Here is a 25,731-nt window from a genome sequence, read left to right as displayed (position 1 = left end):
ACGTCCCGGTGTGTGTTTTGCGTGTCCACTTCTGCCTGTGTCGTCTAATACTTTAATGAACTGGACCGCATAAAAAGCAATGACAAATTTAATGGGCTGCCATAGACGTCGCTGTCAATGTTCCAATTGACTGAAGTGGTTATTTCCACTTCTGCTGTCACGCGTCTGTGACACGACTGTTTTTTGGTCGCCGTGTGTGATAATCCTCGGTTTACATGCTTCACTGAACATGTTGAACGGATTTAGGAGGGGGAAAAAAAGGTTATTCTGGGTCTTTGTGCCATCGTAATAAAATGATCTACTTCTGAGTTTGTCTACACTCCCGGGGACAGTTTTAATCCAATGCAGCGTCGGAGTGTTAATCTAGTTTTATTTCTGGTTTGATTCGATCTGAGGAGGTCAGGGGTCAAAGGTCAGGCTCAGTGTAGTATGAGGCTGTGAATAGAATGGAGTGGAATAGAACAGAACAGAACATAGAACAGAATAAAAATACAATACAGTTAGGGACTTAATGATATGAAAATTTCATATCATGGTTATTGTGACCAAAATTATCACGGTTATCATTATTATCGCGGTATTGTTGAAATTGTGTTCAAAATGTTCAAAAAGTACTTATACACACTGAAATAATTTAACAAAGTTGTATTTTGGAAAAAAAACAACAACAACAAAAAAAAACCAAATGAAATAATTGGTACAATGCACTTTCTGTTGGCAGAAACATTCAAATATTAACCATTAGTGGTCTGAGCCTATTTTGGACATTTTTCAGTACTTTTGATTTTGCCTTTATATACTATATAAACAAATGTTTACTATAGCCATGTTTGGAATCCTTTTTTTTTCAGCACAACTTCATTTATATCATCTGTCTATTATTTTTTTCACTTACTCACCTCACCTACTCACCTACTATATCAACACAAAAGGCCAGAAAACACAAAAAAAAAATCCAATTTGAAAAATGTATATAATTTATTGCATAAATAACACACAGATGCTTAACAAACCTTTTCAAAGACTTTAAAAGTGAATACTGGTTCCAAATATTAGGTATACACAATCAAAATTGTAATAAATTAAAACTATATTCAAATATTTGATGTAAAAGCAAATCTTTACATAGGCGTTTTCTCCGGAAAAGTGGGGTAATCAAACACAGTTATCATGATAATTAGAATTTAAATGGTAATACTAACCGTCTGCAATTTTACTGTGGTTTATCATTATACTGGTAATCGTTACATCCCTAAATACAATACAACAGAATAGAACAGAATAGAATAGAATAGAATAGAATAGAATAGAATAGAATAGAATAGAATAGAATAGACACCACTTTCTGTGTATAAAATACAATTAGAACATTCAAATATCTACCAGTCAATACCACATCATAACCAAACAAGTACCTATAATGCATTTTTATATTTAAAAAAAAATCAACATTATAAGGAGCATCAGGTAGTCTGTGTTGAATTGTTGAAAGTTCAGGTCGTACTGATAAATAAATATAAAATGCTACTTGATGTGGAGGCTAATTGGACGTGGCTGTGTTTACGGACTGAAATGTTTTATAGCCACAGGGACAAACAATTTTTTTTTAGAGGTTTCTCTTTGAACAGGGAATTCTGTTTACTTTCCTGAAGGTAATAGCTGAAAACAGCGATGTAAGGGTTGGCTGCAGCCAAGGACTGTTCAGAAAAGATCACATATTACATGAATGATGCATCACAGGTCTTAGTGATTACCATCAACAGTAGATACTGTATACTATTAACTACACAATCTATATGTGCAGAAGATTCTTTCAAGAAATGCGCTTAGCTATTATTTATCGGGAGCAGCTGAGTTCATTGCTTAATAGAGATTTATTTATTTATTTCCATATTAATCAAAAAACTAACACGATTAACTCAGCTGTTTTTGGACAACCAATATTGGCCATGATTTTATCTATAAGTGTTGCTTGTTTAATTATAAACTCATTATAAACTCTTAGCAAATAGCTCAGATCTATGCGACTGAATAAATAGTGCACTGATTATTAGGTTTCAGTTCTTTAACCCTTTCACTGATGTAGTGAGTAGCTTGTCATTTCTTAAACCTGCACCAGAGACCACATCACCCCCATTCTCAAACAACTCCACTGGCTCCCCGTACCATACCGCATCCAATACAAGGTCCTCCTCTTCACCTATAAGTCCCTCCATAACCGGGCCCCTCCCTATCTCACCAATCTCCTTCAGCAGCACTGCCCCACCCGCCGCCTCAGATCATCCAACACTAACCTTCTCACTCCCATCGCTAGGACAAAGCACCAAACCTTGGGGGACCGAACCTTCGTTGCAGCCGCCTCCACCCTATGGAACTCAATCCCACAAAACATCAGGAACTCAGACTCAACATAAAACTTTAAATCATTACTCAAATTCACCTACTCAAACTTGCATTTTCTTGAGCCCCTTTGTTCTCTCTGTTCTTTTGTTTGTGAAGCGTCTTTGAGTGTCCAAAAAAGCGCTATATAAGTGTGATGTATTATTATTATTATTATTATTATTATCATTATTATTATTATTATTATTAAACAATGATTAATTGCAGAGAGCAATAACATTGGACTGTTTCAACAAAAAAAAGGTCATGTGGTCTGATTAGTCCAGACTGACCCTGTTCTAGAGTGAGAAGAAAGGTGGATGAAGTGATTACCCATCATGCCTAGTGCCTATAGTACAAGCCTGTGGGGGCAGTGTCATGATCTGGGGTTGATTCAGTTGGTCAGGTCTAGATTAAGCAAAGTTATGCATCCGTAAAATGAGGTATTCTGAACCTACTGGATGACCAGGACTGAACATCAGTGGATTTCTTTCTATGCTGATGACACCTTCATGTTCCAATGTGACAATACCAGGATTCATCAGGATCAGATGCTTCAGAAAAATGCTTCAGGAGCATCAGACCAGTCCAGACCGGAACCCCATTAATAATCTTTGGGATGTGATGGAAACAACTTTACACAGTGTTCCGACTCTCCATCATCAACAGAACATAGTGGTGAAAAAATGACTGTATTGGAATGGTGCAACACTTGTTCTGACATTGCATAAATATTCTGCGGCATAAATGATACCACAGTGAATGTGTCCTGTCATCAAAACTAACTAAAACAAAGGACTGAACTGAAGTGTTTCTGGAGTGAAAAAAACTGTACATGGAACACATTTTTTTGTCAGAATAATCTTTCTCACAAGTGCGTATAAAAAAATATGTCCAAGTTTATATACATTGTGGACTTGATGGATTTTAAAAATTCAGAGCACTTTAACATAATAGCAAGGACTTTGTTATTTTTTTACTCTTATGGCTTATAAGACATAGGCTTCCTAACTTTAAAAACAGTCTGTCTTTACAGTCTTGATGGTTTTATATGAAATGTGTACAGTAGTTCATAGGAGACCATATTTGTTCAACCTCAAGAGGAATTTTAAACAGTTTCGTTGTGTTGACTTTACATAATTTTCAAAATTATTTTACATTGAAATATCCTTCACTTCAAGTTGAAATGATGAGTTTTTAGCTAATTAAGAGAGTCATTATGTTAACTTAGGTTTAAACAACAACCAATGACCAAAAGCATCTACTGATCCAAAATGGTCACTATCTACTGAACCATTAATCCTATCAACACATCACTAATTCAAGTAAAATGCAGCTTCTTAGTTTTTTAAGGTCATCAGATATGACCCATGTGGATGTTCAGAGGCTCCGTAATGAATGTGGAAACACTGTCATCCTCTGGAACATTGATTCACCAGTAAAATCCATGGAGTTAGATCAATGACAGTGGTTCAGTATGTTCAGTTAATAATACATTTTTCTGAAGAGGTAACTTTTTCTTCAGAATTCTCTGTTTTGATAAGACAGTCTTTGGATTTAGCCTGAGATTGTATGAACATCAGTAAGAGTAAATAAAGGAAAATACCAGTTTTTCACTGAAAAATGCAAAATTCTATGGAGATACTGTAAATAACTGAAGTAAGGCTAAATGTAGAGGACAATTCATTTGGAAGCCACCATGAAAATAGTTCAAGGTCTTTAAAATTTAAGAATGTGCATTTTCTTATTTAAGCTCTAACAGAATATCTGTAGTTAATCATTACTTTTGAGATAAAACATCTTTTTCTTTAATATGCCTTAACAGCAGATCCTCAGGCTGCTAGAGTACATTATATTGCCTGTTTTTTTTGTTTTTTTTTCTCTCTCTCTCTTTTAATAAACTACATAATGAAGACATGATGATAATCTGTTTGCAGTTTGGGCACTGTCATGGGACGTAATACTGACATGGTTCTGCTCTTATCTCTTGACATATTCCATATCCACAAATGGCTTTACACTCATGTTCGCATAATTGTGATTTCTTGATGGTCTCTCTCAGGATTCAAGCCAAACCCTAATGACTGGCTGATGGTGCTGTTGGTGAACACATGGTGCATTTGCACATTTAGGCATTTGTAGCAAACTGCCTGGGCCTTGTAACACACCCGATCAGTCTGTTCTTACAAGCGCTACAACAAAATATTTAAAGCTATGAAATAATCATATCATATATGATTGAAAACAGAGTGCAGTCTGCCTCATTTTACAGGATATTTTGCCAACAGACACTGCTCGTCAACAAAACAGGATTCATTTGACGTGACACATACTACCATTTGGTAACTCTCATGATTTAATCATGGTTTTTGGAAAGCAGCTTATTCTGATAATCATGCAAAGCAACCCCTACACTCTGCGGCCTGCGTGCCAAATGTCTCCAACAATAAAATATTCTGCAAGGTGTTGAGCTGCTTATTTACAACATCGTAAAAGGAATGTTGGGAAATTATGTTTAATTTGACAACAAATAGGGTTTTATTGCAGAATTCCAACATGTATGCTGCAGTGCATATTGAAATTTGTGCAGAAGTATGATTTATGAGTTCAGAGGGTTTAATGTTCAGCTCTACACACACAGAATAATACCTATGCAGTGAAAATATGACTGAGGATGTACTGGTTTTGGTGGTTTTCTGCCTTCTTCATGCCAGTGATTCTTCAGAGAATGTACCTGTCCATCATATTTTGCCTGTGGGGCGTCGGAGGGAGGAGAAATAATGAGAGCTTGCACTGGCTCCAAGGAATTTACAGACTCTAACTCTGTGGGAGCTCTTCCTCTTTATCCCTCGCTTTAGTCCTGTAGTGTTACAAAAACAGGGACACGCCTCTCAGCGCTCACCGTCTCACGACCCTAAGGTGAGACGGGGTAGCGATCGCACCTCAGTGGCCTTCTGGGTAAGCTAAAAAATCTTCAAAGAGCCGGTGCTGAGTGCGGTAAGCCCAATCGCACCATCTCACTCAGTGTACATCAGTGTGTCTGGCGGCGCTCAGGAACACACAGCGCCACCCCAAAACAAAGGAAGGCAATTATCTCCACAATAGGATTCTAACTGCATCGGGCTTTAAAAGTTCAATAAATGATTTTTATACAGCTCATCACTTTTTGTCTTTTTTTTCTTTTCTGTCCTCTGAGATTTCAAACAGTGCTGTTGTGCAATCCTGTCAGAGGAAAGAAAAAAGAAATGAATCAAGTAGAGGGAAAAAAAAAGATGAAGAAAAAAGCACATTGAGTTAAATGTCTGCAGTGATTTGGAAAGGTACTGCTTCTTTCTTGTGTTTCAACTGTAGAACAGAAGCGGTAGGAAGAACAACGCATTTATTTCAGCAGCTGCATCAGAGAACTCTTCTCACCATGACTAATTTTATTCACATTGACTTATTTCTGTCCTAATTATAGCCAAAGAAAAACACACTTAGCAGCTGTTGGATCTGGTTGATGCATGATACAAATCTTTAAGCGCGTTCTTGTATATTTGATAAGATCAGAGATGGAAATCACAAAGTAACTCATGACACAATCCTGTCACAGTGTAGTCCATGATAATGATGCGCATTAAAGGATAATCATCTATCACCAGCTGTCTCAACTGATGAGTCATGACCCTAAAGCGGGTTGTGGACTCCTTCTGGATGGGTCATTGAGTGAATGGTTTTGCTAGTGTGTTTGATTCAGAATCTTTAAATATTGACTGAAAAAAAAAAAAAAATACCAATGATTTTCTGACTAAAGATGCAAGATTTCAATCTCTGGGTGAAACCATGTCACAGCCTCGGGCTCCTGGAAGGGAAACCAAATCCGTGTGACTGGAGTCTAATGGGAGAATCGGTTCAGTTCACTGAATAAACAACTATTTGGTGAAAACTGTCAATCAGTCAACTTATGTGATGATCTTTAACTTATCATCCCTCTCCATTAACAACTAAGAAAATGACTTTACTGAACCACAACACTGGCAGTCATGAATATTAAGAGGTCGTTCAGCAATGTCAGGGAACCGATATGATTGGTCCACAGTGTTGTATGCTTTGAATCCGCAGTTAAAGCAATCAGATTGGAGTCTTCCATCTTAAGTATAAGTATGGTAAGTAAGGGAGGTGGTTGGTCTGTTGATGGAAAGGTGGTAGTTTGTTGAATATGAGTTTGTATACATCGGAAATCAGCCTTAGACTTAAATGGCATGATCTGAATCTATGTGGTGGATGGAAATGTATTTGTTTTGTCTCAGTTTCTTTATTATCCTATTTTTTGAAAGTTAAATGTCTATTTTTTTGGATTCTACCAAAGTAGATGACAAAAGTTTGTTCCAAGGTGAGATGAGTTGACAACTACTGATCTATGACTGGAGTAAAAAAACCCACCTAAAAGGCAAAAAAGGAGGAATTAAGCACTTGTTCATGATAGTTCGGTGTTAGTTTCATAGACTTAGACAAATTGAATCAAACTATCCAGCTGAAAGTGCTCATTCATTTAAAATGTCTACATGTTTTAGCACACATTTCAGTATTTTGCACAAGTATATGATATATCATCATATCAACATTTTATCCCACCCTTTTAAAAGCATCAGAGGGCATAAATCGAGGATATAATGTAAAACTTACAAAGAAAACATCTACTTTTTTAACTTTTTGGGTACAAGAACTCTAGTTACATAATTAGAAATAGGAATCTGAACCTACACATACGATACAACAAACCTGCACAGTACTTCAACTTCTCTCCACAAACACAAATACCTCTTCTCTTTTGATGAATATAAAGTGCTTTCACCGAAGACAATTTCTCATCATGTCTTTCAAGCAGTCAGGTCAAAAGACATAACAGGTGGACAAGGAGCGACTGGAGGGGATGCAGATGGTGCTGAATGACACATTTTGAGTCACATGGACCTCAAGCTGCTCATCCATCACGCAAACCAGACCCCACCGCCGGCTGTATGAATGAGACTAAATGCCACCTAATCCATTACATGTCATTCCTTCATTGTCAGTCTAAGGCAGAGTACAATCCTAAAGATTTTCTAAATTTGAAGAGATTTTTTATCTGTTACAGACCCCACACATGAAGACAAAAATCAGGCATTGAACAGTTTTGATCGTACTGTGTGTGGTGTGCTCCAATAATGTCAACACAGCACAACACACAAATAACAACTCTGTCCCACCACCGATCTAGAATCTAGTCCTCCAAGACAGAAATCTCAGGTGATCAAACGTCACTTAACAAAAATTAAGAAGAAGAAACATAGCATGACTCTGCAGCAGAGTCCTGAATCGGGTAAACACCCCACCACCACCACCAAAAAAAGAAAAAAGGGGTCGGGTAATCCGTAAAAACATACAGAGACAGGTAAAAAAAAAAGAGAAGAATTTATGGGCCAAGGTAAAATTAAATGAAATTTGGGTGGGCAGCGGGCAAGGAAGTGAAAAAATAAAAATTAGCGGATTAAAATAATTGTCAGGATATTTAATGATGATGATCATCTAATTTGACTGTGGTTGATCCACATCCGGTTTTATTTTAAAGTTAGCTTCATGTCTGTTTACATCTGGCCACAGATGTCATTGAGCAGCACATAGAGATTTAATGATGGTGTGGATTTTAGGTAAAAATGGAGTGAGTTATGTGTAGACAATGTGTTTAATCATGGGTCGGGTCAGGTTGTGTGATTAATGTACGTGGGTACGGGCAGGTGTGGGTTTGGAAATGTGGACCCGTGTAGGACTCTCTTCGGGAGTACCAACTTTCCCCTCACACGAAGATTTTTCGTTGTAATTATTGAACAAGTTTAATATTTACGATTGTCGGCCCCGACCCATTTCAGAGCCACTTATCGGGACAAATTCACTCTTAACACACCTCAGACCACAGGAGAATCTGATAGGATAATGATAAGACATAAAATAATCTGGCGTTTGCCATCCTTGGTCAGGAAGGGGGAAAATCAGGACAAAAACAGCCCAGTTATCTTTAAGTGTGCACCACGCTAAAGGCTATGTTCAGACTGCAGGCAAATGTGGCCCAAATCCGACTTTTTTGCCCATATGTGACCTGTATCCAATCTGTTAAAGACAGTTTGAACAGCACAGATCTGATTGTTTCAAATCCAACCCAGGCCACTTTCACATGTGGTCCTAAATCCGATACGTATCTAATATTTTGCAATGCGACTTCAGTCTGAATGGCCAGGTCGCATTTAGCCGACCTTTACGTCATTAAAATGCGACAAACATCCCAATTCTTTGTCCCAGGAGGTGGACCGGCAGGAAAAACATGTTGACTTCCATAAACACAGTGCATGCCTGCGTAGTCAAGTATTACGTCAGGACCTTTTTCATGCATGCATTTCAAAGATTTCACCAAAAAATCTGAATTGTGCATTAAGACCTACTGTCTGAACGTAGCCCAAGTGCTCAATTGCTTCTTGCCTAGACACCTAACAGCAGCTGAAACGCCCCCTGTGATCGTCCTGCACCATCACAGGCAGACCGTCGCCCAGACAACAACCTATTGCTCAGCAACCACCTGTTTCGATGTGGCTTCACGGTAACGAGCTGCAGGAATAATGAGGCTGTGGAAGTAGAGAGCAATGGAAGGGGGTCTAAACACAGGGAGGGGGAGGAAGTTCCCATTTATAATTCATGTCAGGAGAATTATCATCAGCGCTGTGGCATTTGGAATGAATTATTGATCGTGTCTTGGAAGCTTTATGTTAAAACTCACAGCTGGGGGGGTCCTGATGGACAGATCGTGAAGAAATAGCACCTAAACTGTCCAATAAGGCAGGACAATTACATTTCTACTTTAAAGCTACTGAGAGCTTTCACTCAAACAAGCACCATCATCTGGAACGCTTAAGTAGAAGTATCAGTAGAGCCGAAATGATCACCATGACACCCCCTGACAAATGTCAACATCACACTTTGCTATAAATCTCTCAAATCACTTGCAGAGGGTGGAGGAACATGGAGAGTCCTAGCTTTAAAATCCACTCGGGCCTCGACCCCGTGGACTGAGGATGTGGTCACTAATGGAGGGAAGGCACTGCTGCTTGACCCTTGCACTTTCCTCCATCACTTACCACTTTCTCTCTAACTCCAGTCGACAGGCGTGAATTAGTACCTTTTCTACTGCCGTTCTTTATCATTCTAACAAGTGCAGTGTGAATCAATACCAAAACCAATGAGCGGCGCATGTTATCATCCATTGCACTATGGATTAAGTTTAGTGGCCTAATATAACTTGGCACGTCAAACGGAGACATGTTTCTTCGATGCACATTCAAAATAAACACACAACACTTTTCTACTGTGCAGAGTAGGTTGTTTTTGGTGCTTTGTTTAATGACAGGCACAAATTATCATGCCAGATTTTATGAAACTTGATGGAAGGGTACAGCGAGAGCCAAGAAGAAATGCACCACATTTTATGGGTTGGCATGGGGCCTTGGTTGAATTATTTGAATTGGGGGCCTTGGTATAGGTCTACACTATGTGAGTATCCAAGTCCAAATTTGGTAGAATGTTTACAATAAAGAATGTGGTGCAGCTCAAAGCTAACTTACCAGATCCATGTCTACACCGTACTTTGACTCCTATCAAAATTCTACCAGTTGTCTCATGAAATTGCGTTGTATGTAATGCCACTTTATTGCATTTGGCGTACTATATGAATGCCTTTTCATCCTTTTGTGTGTTATTTAATGCCGTTTGATGGCATGTCAATGCACTAGCCGCTAATCACTAACCACTAACCCTGACCCCTAACCCTAAACCTAACCCCTAACCCTAATCGCACTAATCACTAACCCCTAACCCCTAACCCCTAACCCTAAACCTAACCCTAACCGCTAATCGTGCTAGCCGCTAATCATGATAATGGCATGTTATTTTACTTGGCGTAAATATACACGCTGAAAGCTTATATTGCACACCAATTAAAAGTGGTGTGTTATCTGTGCGCAATTTATCATATCACGTTGTCCTCTGAATCAAAAACCTAATCACTAGTCCTGTCCTCTACAGAGCTTCAATACATACCACAAAATCCTGTCAGTCTGACCTCCTGGTTTGGTCACTTTTACTTGATTTTTGTCCCTCAATCACAGATAAAACAGGTTATGGAGGTTGATGTTTTCTTTTTGTCTTTTCTTTAATTACTTTAACTGTCCTGCTGTAAGTTAAACACATATTTAAGCGGAGCTCATAAAAACATGGCTCAACTATCTGTGGCAAATGAAATCAGCTTCATAATGATTTCATATCAATATTTGAATGTTATGTTTGTTATTCACGTCAATATAGTGATTTTATTACATCAGGAGTCAGAACAGGGCGCTTTATTCTGATAATTGAGTGGTTTCTTACATATGTTTTTGTATATCTGATATCTGTGGTCCATTGAAAACATGCAGTTTTTTAGATGCTACTAACACTATAGAGCACTTCTAATTGTAACACAAAGTGTAGAATGGCTGTGATCAACTTCAGAGATTATGATGCTGCCATAATGTGACAGGCCTGAATGTGATAAAAACTAGGAACTGTATTTGACCAAATAAATGGGCTTAATGGTGCAAACTTTTTGATCCTTTTGGTCTCAGGCAGCTGATTAGGTTTTTGAGGTTTAAACAGGTGATGTGAACAGGTTGTGCTTTTGTTGAAAACCTCCATACTATCACTTGTAGTATGAAGAAAATGTGTCGTTTTGGTAAAACCGTCATGCACACTGAGGCATTAAAAGTGCTATGTAATGACTAATTAACAGCATATATGCTATTGTCTGCTGCTATAATAATAATAATGAGCCCATTATTATTATTATAGCAGCAGACAATAGCATATATGATTTATATTGCACTTTTCAAGGCCCTCAAAGCGCTTTACATTGAATCCATTATTCATTCACCTCAAGGACACACACTGGTGGTGTTAAGCTACTTCAACAAGGTGAGTGAAGTGTCTTTCCCAAGGACACAACAGCACAGGACAAGGACAGAGTGGGATTCAAACCGCCAACCCTGTGGTTATTAAGGGTGGGAATCTTTTACTATCTCACGATTTGATTTGATTCTGATTCTTGGGGCTACGATTCGATTCAAAATCGATTTTCGATTCAAAATTATTTGATTCATAATGATTTCTGCTTCAGTCTATAGGTGTGCAAAGGATCGTCATGATCTACTCCAGTCTGCTTTGCAAGACAGAATGAAAAATGCAGACATTAGAATGTCTTTTTCACATTTATTAAGTTTTAAACATTTATCCATGCTTGGCAGGGAGTTTGGTGAGGCACAGCAGTGTGTGTTGGTTTGCTGCTGGTGGCTGACTCAGCACCGTGTCCTTAAGTTCTGGGTAATGCCTGCTGACAGACCGATCTCGTGAAATCGCATTGTATGTGACGCCAGTTTATTGCTTTTGGTGTGCTATATATACGCATTTTCATCCTTTCACTTTAACACCATTTGATAGCACTAATCGTTAACTCTAACCACTAATCATGCTAATCGCACTAGCTGCTATTCGCTAACCCTACATATATTCACTAATCGCACTAGCCGCTAGTCACTAACCCTAACTGCTAATCGTGCTAGCCGCTAATCGCTAACCCTAAACCTAACCCTAACCGCTAATCGCGCTAATGGCGTGCAGACTGCTGGCAGATTTGTTTTGTTTTATAAAATCAATTTTGGGACATTTTGAATCGATTCTGAATCGTAGTAAATGAGAATCGCAATTTTTATATGAATCAATTTTTTGGCACACCCCTACCTGTTATGAGACGACCCACTCTACCTTCTGAACAAAAGCCACCCCATAATAAACAACTTGCCTATATGAATGCCTTAACACAATGTAAATTATTAAAAGCATTACCAACTTAAAGTACCAGTGACATGTGGCTTCAAAAACATATGCCGTACAGCTGCAAAAGTAGGTGTATGAAAATGCTAAAAAGAGTGAGAACGACTGAGTCCAGGCCAAGGCTGAGGGCTCGGACTGAGGTTAAACCTACTTCAGTAAATAGCCTTCAGGCAGGCGGACCGACGGCGGCTGAGGCACGTTCCAGATGTTAGTACTGTAGCACTGGGTGTGGATGCTAAGCAACTGGCTATTTTCAGCCCCAGAACGCAGGAAGGAAATGAAAGGAGCAGAGAGTGTGCATGGGATTCAGAGCAGCGGGGAGGGTAATCAAACACTGGTGACTGATGGAAATCACACCGTTCTGACACAATGCTGGCTCGGCTGCATCCCCACTAAGGCTTATCACAACATAGTCCCAGGGAGAATGGGTGTGAGATGAATGAGTCGGGTGAGAAGGAGAAAGACGGAAAACTCAGGAGCTGAAAAGGGAGCAGTTGGTACAAATTTAATCAGGGGATTGTTGTCTGTTTGGGCAGGAGTCTCGTCCAAACTCCTGCTCTCCATCTGCTTCAAGGTGGGTTTACGGTATTACAGGTCTGAAAGCTCCACTTCAACTTCTTAGGTACCAGGATAAAAATGTAGCAGCGGAGTGAAGAGCCGTTCTATTACACTATAATAGATCTATTGAGAAATGAAAGGAAAAAGATAAGAGTAGTGTCTTCTATGGTGATCATTAGGCATACGCCATGTTCTTCACAGTCACAAGATCTGAACTCAGCTGAATATATATATCCACTTATTAAGTCCTGATGACATCCTCTGTTTCCAGGTCAACTGAACCTGTTCATTCATTTACATTCAATCTCCACAATACTGTGTCCCTGAGTCCATAAAAGATGTCCATTCATTCAACAAATTTCTATGTGATGATGAAAAGCAGAGGAAGTGGATGGAGTTGAAGAGTAAAGCTTCAGTTCTTAAAAGACGAAATGTAAGGAAAAGCTACGTTAATGTGTGACCTAACCAGGGGCGCTGCTACCAATTGTGGGCCCCATGAAAGGTAAACACTGTGGACCCTTCATAAAATTCAATAGCTTGTCGATCTGTCGGAGCAAGACCATACCGTCACTTATGCTAGCGTGAAACAAAACTGAAACTTTACATACTTTCAATGTCCAGCTCCCGACTTCTATACCTCTATTATACAGCAGATCTTACATGAAATTTTCACAACTTCTCACCTGTATCCACTGGACCCCCTCGACTGCCCTATGGGCCCCCCACAAATGCTGAGCCCCATGAATTTGTCATGTTTACCCCCCCTTATCGTCGCCCTTCGACCTAACTAACATTAAGTAACACCAACATCCTGTCAATTCCCCTGATAAGGAATGAGGCATATTCACATCTTCATGAGCACATGTGAATCACCTCTACACTACAAACAAAAAGTTAAGGATATTTCTTTTTTTTTTGTCTTTTTTTGTTTTCCTTTTTGCCATTTGTAAAAAAGACTATGTCTGTTCATTATAAAAAGTGTTTCACTTAAATTCACAAACACAAAAAAAATAAAAAGCGCTGTGCAAGAATCCAACTGAAAAAAATAGCCTGAAAATTAAAAATATCCTTAACTTTTTGTTTGTAGAGTATCTTCTGAATATCTGTTGCTGTCCAGCTCATGGGACGATAAATACAGTTTAGGTCAATACACATGCGTTGGAGTAAGACCAGAAAACAAAAATGTATTCAAAGGAAACCTGAAATCCAAACAATAAAACAAAAGAAAAAGATAAAATGAATTTAGACTTACAAATCCTAACTGGTGCCTCATTTAAAAAAAAAAAAAAAGATAGTAAATAGACAGTTTTCCCCTAGTTTTCACTAGTTTTGTGAGAGTTTAGGCTGCCAGTGGTCATTTTCTCCGGTTATCTAACTAAAAACTCTTCATTTATTCATCATTTTGGACCAGCATTATTATAATAATGACAATATACTGTATAGATGAATTCCAGATTCCTGTAAATCCAGCTGCAGGACTTCCATGGTGAATTGAACACATTTTCATATTATCTTTGTACTCACCTTACACTGACTCTATAAATAAACCCAAACTAACACAAATACAGAAGCAGAAGTATCTCTAAACAAACTGAAATAAACCCACTAGGTTAGAGATCAGTGCTAGCAATATTGATGATTGATGCTGCAACATTTTGAGCAACACTCATTGTAAAATACTGTAATTACACTAAAAACCGAACATTTAAAACAAATGTTAGCCGACGTGGTACATTTTGAAAGTGCGTGTTGTGTGTATTTATGTTTTTTTTTTAATTACATGATGCGTACAATCTCTCTGAAAAGTCGATCTTATGCCAGATAGGGTCAGGAGTTTACCCTGCCTTAATACCAGTACAGATGGATGACATATGGTCCTGTATGTGGACTTATAACCAACAAGACAGTAGATGTTATCACTGCAATGTCCACACAGCAAACTTGTTACACTTGAAGGTTATGAGATCCATAAATCTCTCAGTCTGACACTGTATTTTGGCCGTCATTTTAATTTCTCCAATATCACTGTGCTTCAACTGAAAATTTTCGTTTCCTTTACTGAGTGATACCTTTCACATATCAACAACCGTATTTGTGATCCAATTTCCATTCAAATGCTGCACATAAACAACATCCGTTAACCTCGACGCTGTACCGCCAAGCCCATGAGGATCACTTGTCTCGCCTCAGACGTCTCACGACTCAGTCAGTCATGACACCAAGGCTGTTCAGATGATGCAGAAATTGATGCGAGGAACGCCGTCTGCATTTCAAATAAATGAAGCTATTCACTTTAATGAAGACGGCAATTCTGTCAGAAAGCTTCCTTCCTTCACTGCTCTCCAGTCACAGACGGAAAATTACCAAACTGTTGATCGATGGTTAACAGGTGCAGGATAATTATGCTAATCATGGCAACAGCCAAATAAACTGATTGCCATGTTCATTTAAATGACAGCAATGTTCCTTTGGTGACTAATTAAAATAGGTTGGGAGAAAAGGGAAGAGGCGGTCGGCTTTGGATGGAGGGAGGCGTTTAAATAAAAGCTTTCTCCGGGGTCTACTGTAATAAGCTGTATTTCATTGGTTTAATGATGTCATAATGAATTTCTAATGATGGGGGATGGGTTTAAGGTGTGAAGAACGAAAGTACGATGAGGAGATGCAGCCGATTTTAATCCATGTGTGAAGAAAACCCAACAGGGGACCACTAGCGATGCTGTATGTGGCATGGAATATTCCTGGGTGGGCGGTAATGAAAAAGTAAAAGGAAAGTAATGAAAATAAAAATCAGTGACGGACATTGATCTCCATCTGTTTCAGCGTTGGTCTCATTGGAAAGTGGATTTGGAGGGGGAGGTATGGATGGGAAAATTACTAGGCCCTGTTGGCCCCAGTCTCCATTTGCCTGTGACCCAGGAAAAGGCATCATTAGAGGGAGAAATGGCGATCGGAGGCCAAGGGAGATGAACTCTGGGACCCCTGGTAAGAAATGTGGCGGTATGAAAGGTGAATAGGGGCTGATTAATGTTTATAGAGGCAGCTGCTATCAAAACCCTCAGCCTCCCTTCCTCCCCCTATAGCCCTCTTTAATTCCACTCCTCCAAAAGAGATTAAAAATCTACAGTGTAGGCTCCATCTCTGCAAGAGCACCATTTGTTTTCAAGGAAGTGCCTCCAGGGAAACACACGAGTTCTGCATTTTCTTACAGCAAAACCCCTTTTTCTTTTTATTATTACAGTACAAATAAGGTGGATCCCTTTAAAGGACCAACACTGGTTAGTGATCACAGCCAGGGAAGTCCATAAAGTAAATGAAAAGTTATCCAAAAGTGTGATTTTTGAATATAATATAGACTATATTATTCATTACAGCAGCTACTTGATGGATCATGAAGGTTGCATTCATTGGGATTGTAGTGCAAATGTCTACTATTTTATGATTTATATATGAAAATAATCCACTTCATCCCTAAAAAATATAAGTAGCCGCAAAAGAATAAAAAAAAAAAAAAAAAAGTCATTTTCATAGATTTAGCTGCCTTATACTTCAGACTTAGGGCAGGGGTCTACAACTCATGGCTATCTGTGGGTAAAAGATCCCAAAAATCTTAACAGTTTTCTTCATTATAGCAGTATAATGTCATAAATGCACTAAACACAAGGGGTGTAACAGCACAGGAAAATTTCAGTTCGGTACGTTTTCGGTTCAGGGGTCTTCGATTTGATACATTTTTGATATGTTTTCGGTACAGTGAAGGAGACCAGTGATGAGGGGGTATGTGGGGGGGTGTGGGGGGTGGCTCCGTAACTACCAGTGGGAAACAGGACATTTCTACAATTTATTGTTCAGTCATTTGTGCATCAACAGAGACCCCACATGTTATGTATTTTTGTATTTTTGAATGTTCAATGTTCATTTATGGTAAACACTGTAATTTACTAGAGCTGCAACTGATTAATCAACTCAAAGTGATCCAAAAAAAATCATTCAACCACAATTCTCCTGAATCAAAGCTTTATTTCCTTCATTTCTCTGCTGTTAAACATTGGTTCCACTGTTGTGTTTTGCACTGATGCTTATTGTGACGCACAAAGAAGCTTCAGTTCAGGAAAACTGCAATAGAATATCTCCCTTCAATCAATTCGAGTCGATTAATTGAATCGGGACTTTTTGCATTGACTTCAAGCACTTAGTCGATTAATCGGTTGCAGCTCTGTAATTTACTGAGTGTTTTTGAATGCCTCAGTATTCCCTGTGGTGCTGTGAACATGACCTCACAGTTAGTGGCACAGTGAAGAAGAAGAGTAGCAGGTTTACTTGATTTTACCAACTTCAGTTAAAAAATAAAAACCTTTTTGCGATAAAGAAACCTGTGGACTCTTTTGTGCCACAAAGCTGCAACATACCGAAAACCGAAAGTGAAACTTATGCTTCGAACGTCCGACCCAGCTTCTGTGCCTCTGTTATACTCTCTGTTGTCATGTTTTGTTTTGTTTTTGCAGTGGCACTGAGAATTCATCGCTGCTGAATGTATTTAGAGGAAACCCTGCACATGGGTTCTGCTTGTGTCCACCCTGCGTCCCAAGTGTTTGCGTTCTTCACATAGGCTACATGTATTCATTCGGTACACCTCCGTACTGTATTGAAAGCACCAAACCGAAACTGTTCAGTACAAATGAGTGCACTGTTACACCCCTACTAAACACAGCATTATTGTACTGAAAGTGCAAAGTTTGTGTAGAAAATAATCATAAATTTACTACCATAGAGTAGGGCTGCTCGATTATAGAAAAAAAAAAAATCACGATTATTTTAGCAATAACTGAAATCACGATTATTAAAAACGATTATTTGTTAACCTTAAAGTTGTTTATTTTTTTCTTGCAAAGCAATGTAAAATATACTCTTTAAACATAAATAAAGCTTTTAACCACTAAAACAAAGTATGTTCACTTTTGTATGAAACAAAAAAATCTTTGAATGCAAATAAGTGTACTGTAAATTCAAGTATGTTTCCTTTTGTAAATAAATAGTGCACTGGAATTAAACTGCTATAGACTTGCCATAGAACTGTAGCAATAAAAAAAAAACTCACGTAAAGTGCAAATTATAAATTCAAGTATGTTCAATGTAGTATGAAACAGTAAATTAAGTGGTGTGCCGTGAGGTTTCAGTTAAGGCCTTCTGTATACATCAGCCATCTAGAATACGCATGTCAGGGTTATACGGGTTAGGGTTAGGTTAATACGGGAGTTGCAGCATAAAGACATTCGGAGACTGAAGATTGCATTGCGGACGAAGTTGTTTTTATGCGTTTTAGTTTTTCATAAGATTACGATAAAGGTGGCGGTGGTTAAACTTTAGATGGTTCAAAAGGTTTGTTGTGTTACCGGTCAGTGCGGACACAACTACGAAACACTTTTTGCACGTGATGTGTTTTTGCTCTTCGTCTTCTTCATCAAACCCAAAGTGATTCCATACAATTGAATTTGACTTGCCTTTTTTGTTTACCAAGCACTTCTGCTGTGATTCTCCTGCCATTTTTCCAGACCGCTAGGTACAACTCTCCTCCTGGGGTGGACCTGCCGGCTAGCTGGCAGCAGTAGCTTAGAGGGGGGCGGGGCAGAGCAGCTCATGGTAGCTTGCGTGCGCGTGAATTAAAACAACTCAAAATTAATAATCGTTTTTTCTCGATTACATAATTTTTGTAATCGTTGCGTGTAATAATCGAAATCGTAATTGAATTTCGATTAATTGCACAGTCCTACCATAGAGTAACCACCTTAAGGTAGAAAACATCCTGGTTGACTTTCTACAACAATTCTGCAAATTCCTTTACCTTGTGTGAGAGGAAAAACTATGCTACTGTGAATGTTAACCCTAGTACAAGCTTATTATTTAAGATTTATCATCTGTTAACAATCACTCATATATTAGTTTGCATTTCTATATATAGTATATCATTTTTTATTCAGAAACTACATGCTTTGTATTTCCATATAAAGGTTAACTACAGTTTTCCAGCTCAAAATGTGGGTGGAACATGTGTGTGTGCTGAAACAACATGTTCTTTTTATGGGAAGTTAAAGGTCAGACACGTAGGAAGTTTTGCGGCCTTTTGGGAGTGATTTTTCTGTCTTACATGATGTCTGTATGTATGTTCAGTTTAGTGTTGCTGAGTTCCTAGAAGTTTGGGATATGATGAAACTAACCGATGAGAGTTAGTTTCACCATCTTCCACTCAATTTATCAATGAACTACAAGAGTTGAAGGCATGACACTTTAAAGTGCATGGCAGAAGTTAGATCCTTTGTTTGTTATCAGGTATGCACGCAGAGGAACTTCAGTGGGAACATGCAAATTTGAGGGGCACTGAAAGAGACTTTAGCTGCAGGGCTAAAACCAGCCTCCTTAAATCTTTCATTTATGAGGTCTACTCACTATTTAAATGTATACCACATTAGTCGGGATCTGCTCAATTCAATATATTATAATGTGATGTTCAGCACTAATGGAAAATCAATGGCGAAACAAGCCCGCCACCGCCGAGACCATACAAAAGCAATTTCCAAATTGACATATGGAGGGCCTATGTGATTGATTCTGACTGCTGTTGGATTTTAATACCGTTCTCTGTGAGCTCATTGACTCTCAGACGTCGTCCTGCGGTTTATCTACAAACTGCCAAATGAGTCCTTGTCTCCTTTTTCTTCTTTCTCATCTTTTCTGGCTCGTCCTACCTCGAATAGAGGTACGTATGCTGAATGAGATTAGGTGTGTAAGACAAATGAACAGATTATTTCATCCTCTTTGTAATCGATCACAACGGAATGTAATACAGTTTACTCAAATCCCAACCCTGCACCGTAATCCCCGCTGTTGTGGCTTTAGTCGAAGAGGATGCTACAGTATTTACATTCCTGCCACACTACTCCTGACTCAACGCCATCAACTGTCCTCATCAATTTAATAACATCACACTAACCCTGCTGCATGCTATAATAGCCTACTAGCCTAGAAAGTCTCCATGAACCCTCCTACCCCTCCCCTCTGGCTGCACACAAACCACAAAGGGATTAGAAACAGGACAGAGACAATTCACATCAACAAGCAAAAGCTAATAGGTTGCATCCATTGTGGATTAGCAGCCAATGCCTCTCTCTGCCTCACCTCACTTCTTTCAGCAAAAGTGACATTTTTTTCCAAAGTTTGGCAGGAAAATATCAGTTTGCATTCATATACAGCCACAACATATATAACATAAGATATCATCCATCTATTCACTGCCTTTGACTTCAATCTGTACTCCTCTCGGTTGCAAATCAGAAGCGGTGTTCAGCATGTAAAGACAGGACATATAAAAGTTAATCCGTCAGTCTCAGTTGCCTTTTCATCACAAAAGGCCGATCTGACTTGAATAATGCTAATATCCTTCTAAATCTTACGATAGAAGATGAGGGATCAGTTTTCCATTGAAGCAAAGACATCAGATTATACATAAAACCGATGAATCTGTTCAATCTGTTCAACCAATTAATAGTGCAGATAGGATGGGATGGTATGTTATCAAATTATATGAAGTACTAGCAGATGGCTAACATTAGCTTTCTCAATGACTAAGTTTGACAATACCACGATTCATCAGGATCAGATGTTAAAAGAGTGGTTCAGGAAGCACAAAACATCATTTTCACACAAGGATTGAACAACACAGAGTCCAGAATGGAACCCCAATGTGAATCTTTGGGATGTGATGTAGAAGACTCGACGCAGTGGTCCAACTCTTCCATTATCAATACAAGTATTAATGTAATCATGGATGGAAATAAATGGGACTTTTTTGGGCCCAGCTGTGCATTTATTTATGTACTACTTAGACTTTTAATCTTGTTGAATTTCTCTACTATACCAGGCATCATGGCGCGATGAAACTGACCAGTTTATCAGTTTTTCTTCTACACTGTCAGGATTGTATCAACCTTTAAAAATCCAATGCCTGTTGATCTTTACATCCAAGCGCACCCAACCTGAGCTTCCTCTAAAACAGTTATTACAGATGAAGAAGTCCATACAGTGTTTCTTCAACTGCCCATCACTAACAAATGTCAGCAGTTTCCTAACATCAATTTAGTTTTGAACCATGTAAGTAAAGCCTTGTTTCTCATTCTTGAGTTATCTGTCTACAAGAATCCCTTTAACTCCAACTCCCATATTTTTGAAGGCAAAAACAGAGATACCCTGAGTCATCAGCATCTGGAAAGTCTCCTGATGGACAGACAAAGAAAACTAAAGCTGCTGTAAAGACTTTGTACATAACCAAGATTTGATATCTTTAACCAGTTCCCCACTATTAAGAACCACAGACAACCTCATAAATACCCATTTAATACATACAAAAGTCCAAATGAATATTCCATAAAACCACTCTTTAAAGTGAGTCATCCACTTTTACACACACACTCATACTGTTTTCTATCCAGAGACTTAGAAAGTAGACTTTAAATCCGATCCCTCAATGACACGAGATTAAAGCAGTGACCCTGAAGTGTTGGACCAAATGTTCATCTGAGTTCCCTTCCTCATATTGAACTAAATGTAGCTGACAGATTTGACTTTGAACTTCCTTTAAACCCAAGAAAACCACATGAGCATCCAGTGCTAAGAGTGCTTCACATCTGGGTGCATTCACATATGCATGAATTGCTCCACACATGATGATTCTTCCATAGATTGTGTAAAGTGGATTAGCATACATTACCAAAAAATAAAGTTTACCCAGTGAGCAAGTCACTTTACTACAAGTCATAAAGCTGCAAACTGACAGCAAAGTGATAAACATGTCATCCTTCCAGCATCAAATCTTAGATTTTCATCTGACAACTGAAGAACATAACTCCAAAACGATATCATCAAACGAGCAGTATCATGTCTCAAAGCACCTGCCGCAGTTAGAATGTAGCCTTTGGGCAGCACTATTTCTTTATCACAGAGTCATTTAAAGTGCAGCACATTTTCGAGGCAGAAAAGTAGAACATCCCTCTGTCTGTCTGGGGGAAAAAAAGAAAACGATAGAGAAAACTCACCTTGCCGAAGTCTCTGACATCAAAGAGGTCAAACGGGTCAAACAGCTCACTGTTGCGTAGGCCAAACTTGTCGTGACACACCTTGAGAAATGTCCGGATGTTCTTCAAACACAGGAACTACAAACGAGAGAAAGACATGAAAAACAACATGAGCACTGAACATTGCATACAAATTCCTTCAGACAGAGTAAAGCGCCGTTGTCTTGGATTCATGTCAGTGTTGTTACAATGTGATGAAACAAGCACAATATTTGCCCTGAGACACACATTACCTCATCCTGTGCAACATCCCCTATCGATGCAATAGCATTTTTTTGTAAATATTTAATTTCCGGACAGATGATTGTGAGTTCTCCATTTCATCCTTTCCTGGTGATTATGCAGCTGATTGCTGCTCCCGAGGCTGATATGCAGCCGCTTTGATCCAGATAAGGAAAATCAAAGTGGAGCCCGTCTCCTGACATCAGATCACGACAAAAGACCGGGCCTGAAGTAGAAAGACAAACCTCAAGCTAAAGGGTTACAGGTCAGATCTGATGACCAACAATTGCTTTCTATCAGAACCATTCTAATTGATGAATTGCTTACAGACATGGAGCAAATTAACTGAACAGTCTTTTAGGTAATTGTCGAATATATTACAGAGCTTTAACATTGTGTCAAAGATGTAAATGTACTGTCTTGCATAGAAATGAACTGAACTGATTCAAAGCCATGTGTAACTGTAAATGAATGTGACCACTAGGGGGAAAAATCAGTCAGGCCAAGTTGCGGATGAGAACAGTTAAGAAACAACTTTCAAAATCAAAGAAAGTGACACAGTGATGAAATCTAGAAGCACTGTTGTTTTCTCCACTGTACACAACTCTAAATGAAAAGAATGGAGCTGAAATAGTGTTTCTTCTACACGGGTGAGTTTGATTATGAGTCTTATGAAGGTATAGTTATTATGTGATGTTATTATCTTTGCTAAGTTTGTTGATCCACGGTTCCCACTAAACTGTGACAGTTCTGACCTTGTTTGGACGATTCCAAACAGATCTTTAGTTCAGCTCCTGACAACACAAACTGTACAGAAAACAGAGGTGATTTGTGGTTTTACTGTGGCTGTTTTCAGTCTAAAATCAGAGCTAAGCTAACAGAGTTATAATGTAAACTATCAGCTGATGCAGTATGAGACGATTATGATGCACATTTTTACTTTGATGGACTGTCAAGATAAAGTATCTATAAGTTTTAGTTTGGAGAAGAAAATTTGATGATACCATAATACTGCTTTATACCTTATTCAGTGACTGATACAGTCTGTGGATACATAATGTTGATTCACGTCATTTTTGTAGCTTCTCCTACATGACTTCCCCTGCTATTGCATAAAAACCTACATAAAACTACATAAAACCCCTTTAAAAAAAAAAAAAAAAAAACTCTATTTGTCTCAGTCAACTATTGTTTCACCTCTTGACCTTTCCATGATCACTTTATATAAACTATTCTTTGACAAAAAAGTGGAATAAATGGACTGTTTACAGAGCTAAGAATGATGGAAAGACTGGATAAAAATGTGTTGAAATAGGTATAATATATCCAAGCAATGTTGGTTTGTTTGTTTTTCATTTTTTGTTGTTTTGTCAAATATGTCTACAAAATTTCAATAAAAACTTAAGTTAATATATATATATATATATATATATATATATATATATATATATATATATATATATATATATATATATATTCTTTGATGAAATGTGGGAAATCGTGATATGTCAAATAAATGTTGGAGAGATAAAACTTCCTATATGTGGATATTAAATTTTAATCATATCTCACCATCTTATATCTTTATTCAAACAGCGTTTCCATGAAGATTATAAAGCTTAGATGCAGCACTCCATGTATAATGGGCAATAACTCAGCCAAACTAATTGAAAATCACTGTGAAGAGCCTCAAAACTAATCAAATGACTTGCAGGAGGACCAGCGGTCTTTCACAAACTCCGACAGCAGCTAAGCCCTCTGAAAACCTTGGGAAACCTGTGTGACATTCCTCCCATGGATCTAAAGGCAGGTGTCACTTTAGGCACTATTCCCATTGAAACACTACTGAGCAGTCTCTGCAACTAAAGCTCCTGTCGTCCATGCCCCGGCAATGAACCCTCTATCACAGGCATTTCAAGTTTTTTTTTTTTTTTTTTTTTTTTTTTTTTTTTGCCCTTGCTGTCTTGGCCCAAACTCAGAATCAACTGGGGCTGCTCAGCATGTCATGAAGAATCTGCATTTGATATCTTTGCCCACCCAGTAATTCAGTTTTTCATTTGTAGTTTGCATTTCACTTCTGCTTGCTATTCACCGACTGTTTATATGTGTATGTGAGCTGATCATTAACCACATGACTGTATTTTATTTTGCTACAGTGGCTGTAATCCACTTATGTTAATCAGGTACATTTAAAGTTGACACTGGCAGCCCACATGCAGAATTCATTCCAGCAGCAGCCAAGAATGCACATAATAAATGCTCTGTGGTCACGAATATTGATGGCCTCAGCCCCTTAAAGATCAGCCAAGTAACTTCACAAGAATATTGAAATATTAATGATAATATAACCACCTTCCATCAGCCATCTATCTATGTGTGAAGAACACATTACCTAGCATGCAAATCCAGATGCTGGTTAAATATGCAGTTTGTGTATGAGCAATATGAATTGATGTGAAAGCAGAATGTACACACAAAGAGGTTTGAGTGAGTGCCTATGTGGAACAAAATGCTTGATTGCCTATTCTACTGAAAGCTTTGACAACATGCCCCATCCTTGTAATGGCTGCTGCATTAAAAAAAGAAAAACCTTGCGAGTCAGACTTCACTTTAGATTAATGCTAGCATGCCTTCAAGGGAGCCATGACAGCTCCAGGTTTTCAGGTACAGTAATATTCTGCACAGCATCCACACTCCCCAGACATTAAAAATTCCACTATGCTCTCATTGAAACTCTTACCGCGGCTTGATGAAACACAGTGCTTCCTGTTGCTACAATGGACCATATGAGACATCATCTGCATCAGACTGCTGCACTAATTAGCTTTCACGCTTTGGATAAGCACTGCAAAGATCAACTCTGTGAGCACTCCAGTGATTTTTCAGAAGAAAAAAAAAGAAGTGGATTCATCTGATATGGTGGCATGGTATTTTGTGGTATTTTCGTCAGCCTCTCCTGGCCACACCTGAGAGCCCTGCTGACTCATTGTCATTCATGTGTGCGCATCTGTTCCATCCCAGTGTCACGGGTGTGAACGCCATGAGAGAGCCACGCTGGCCACTGAAAAGAAACGCGATTGGCCGGCAAGGCAAAGTGACATTTGCAGTTCAGCAACGAAGGTTATCGTGTCTGCAGATCCTCACGTGTAGTGGGGGGAAAAAGCTTATTTTCCCAGCTCAGATATGAAAAGGTAACATTTGCTGGAGAGGTTTTGTAGACGAAAGAGAAAGAGTGGGTCTGCAGATATGGATCAGGAGGGGGAAGATGTGTCTGACATCCTAATGTATGTTTGGCGATAACAGAGCCGGGGCAGGGGTTGGGAAAAGTGCTATGATCTTGATGAAAAAAATAAACCATTTCTTGTGGAGTGGGGAGTGTAAGTGCACCTGGAAAAAAGCAGACAGCGGTCATCTCCTTAGGCTGAAGCTGCCCTCAGCATCATCCAGTTGGAATTACTTCACTGTGGTCTGCAACACAGTCAAGGCTAAGCGCAACTATTCCTGTATTTTTCACAGTGCT

General features: G+C 38.7%; 1 protein-coding gene across 11 annotated transcripts in view; it reads right to left on the bottom strand.

The window, feature by feature from the left end:
- Positions 1–25,731, bottom strand: part of vav2 (vav 2 guanine nucleotide exchange factor) — a 420,418-nt gene that overhangs the window by 289,630 nt on the left and 105,057 nt on the right. For all 11 annotated transcript variants that reach the window (XM_030149393.1, XM_030149398.1, XM_030149402.1 and 8 more), the window contains exon 2: positions 21,951–22,067. In XM_030149393.1, the coding sequence (XP_030005253.1) occupies positions 21,951–22,067 (117 nt within the window). The remainder of the gene's footprint in view (positions 1–21,950; positions 22,068–25,731) is intronic.

This window comes from Sphaeramia orbicularis, chromosome 12, assembly GCF_902148855.1.
Source record: "Sphaeramia orbicularis chromosome 12, fSphaOr1.1, whole genome shotgun sequence".
Classification (NCBI taxonomy): Eukaryota; Metazoa; Chordata; class Actinopteri; order Kurtiformes; family Apogonidae; genus Sphaeramia; species Sphaeramia orbicularis.
The sequence above is the reverse complement of the archived record's forward strand: the minus strand, read 5'-3'. Positions and strand labels throughout refer to the sequence as shown.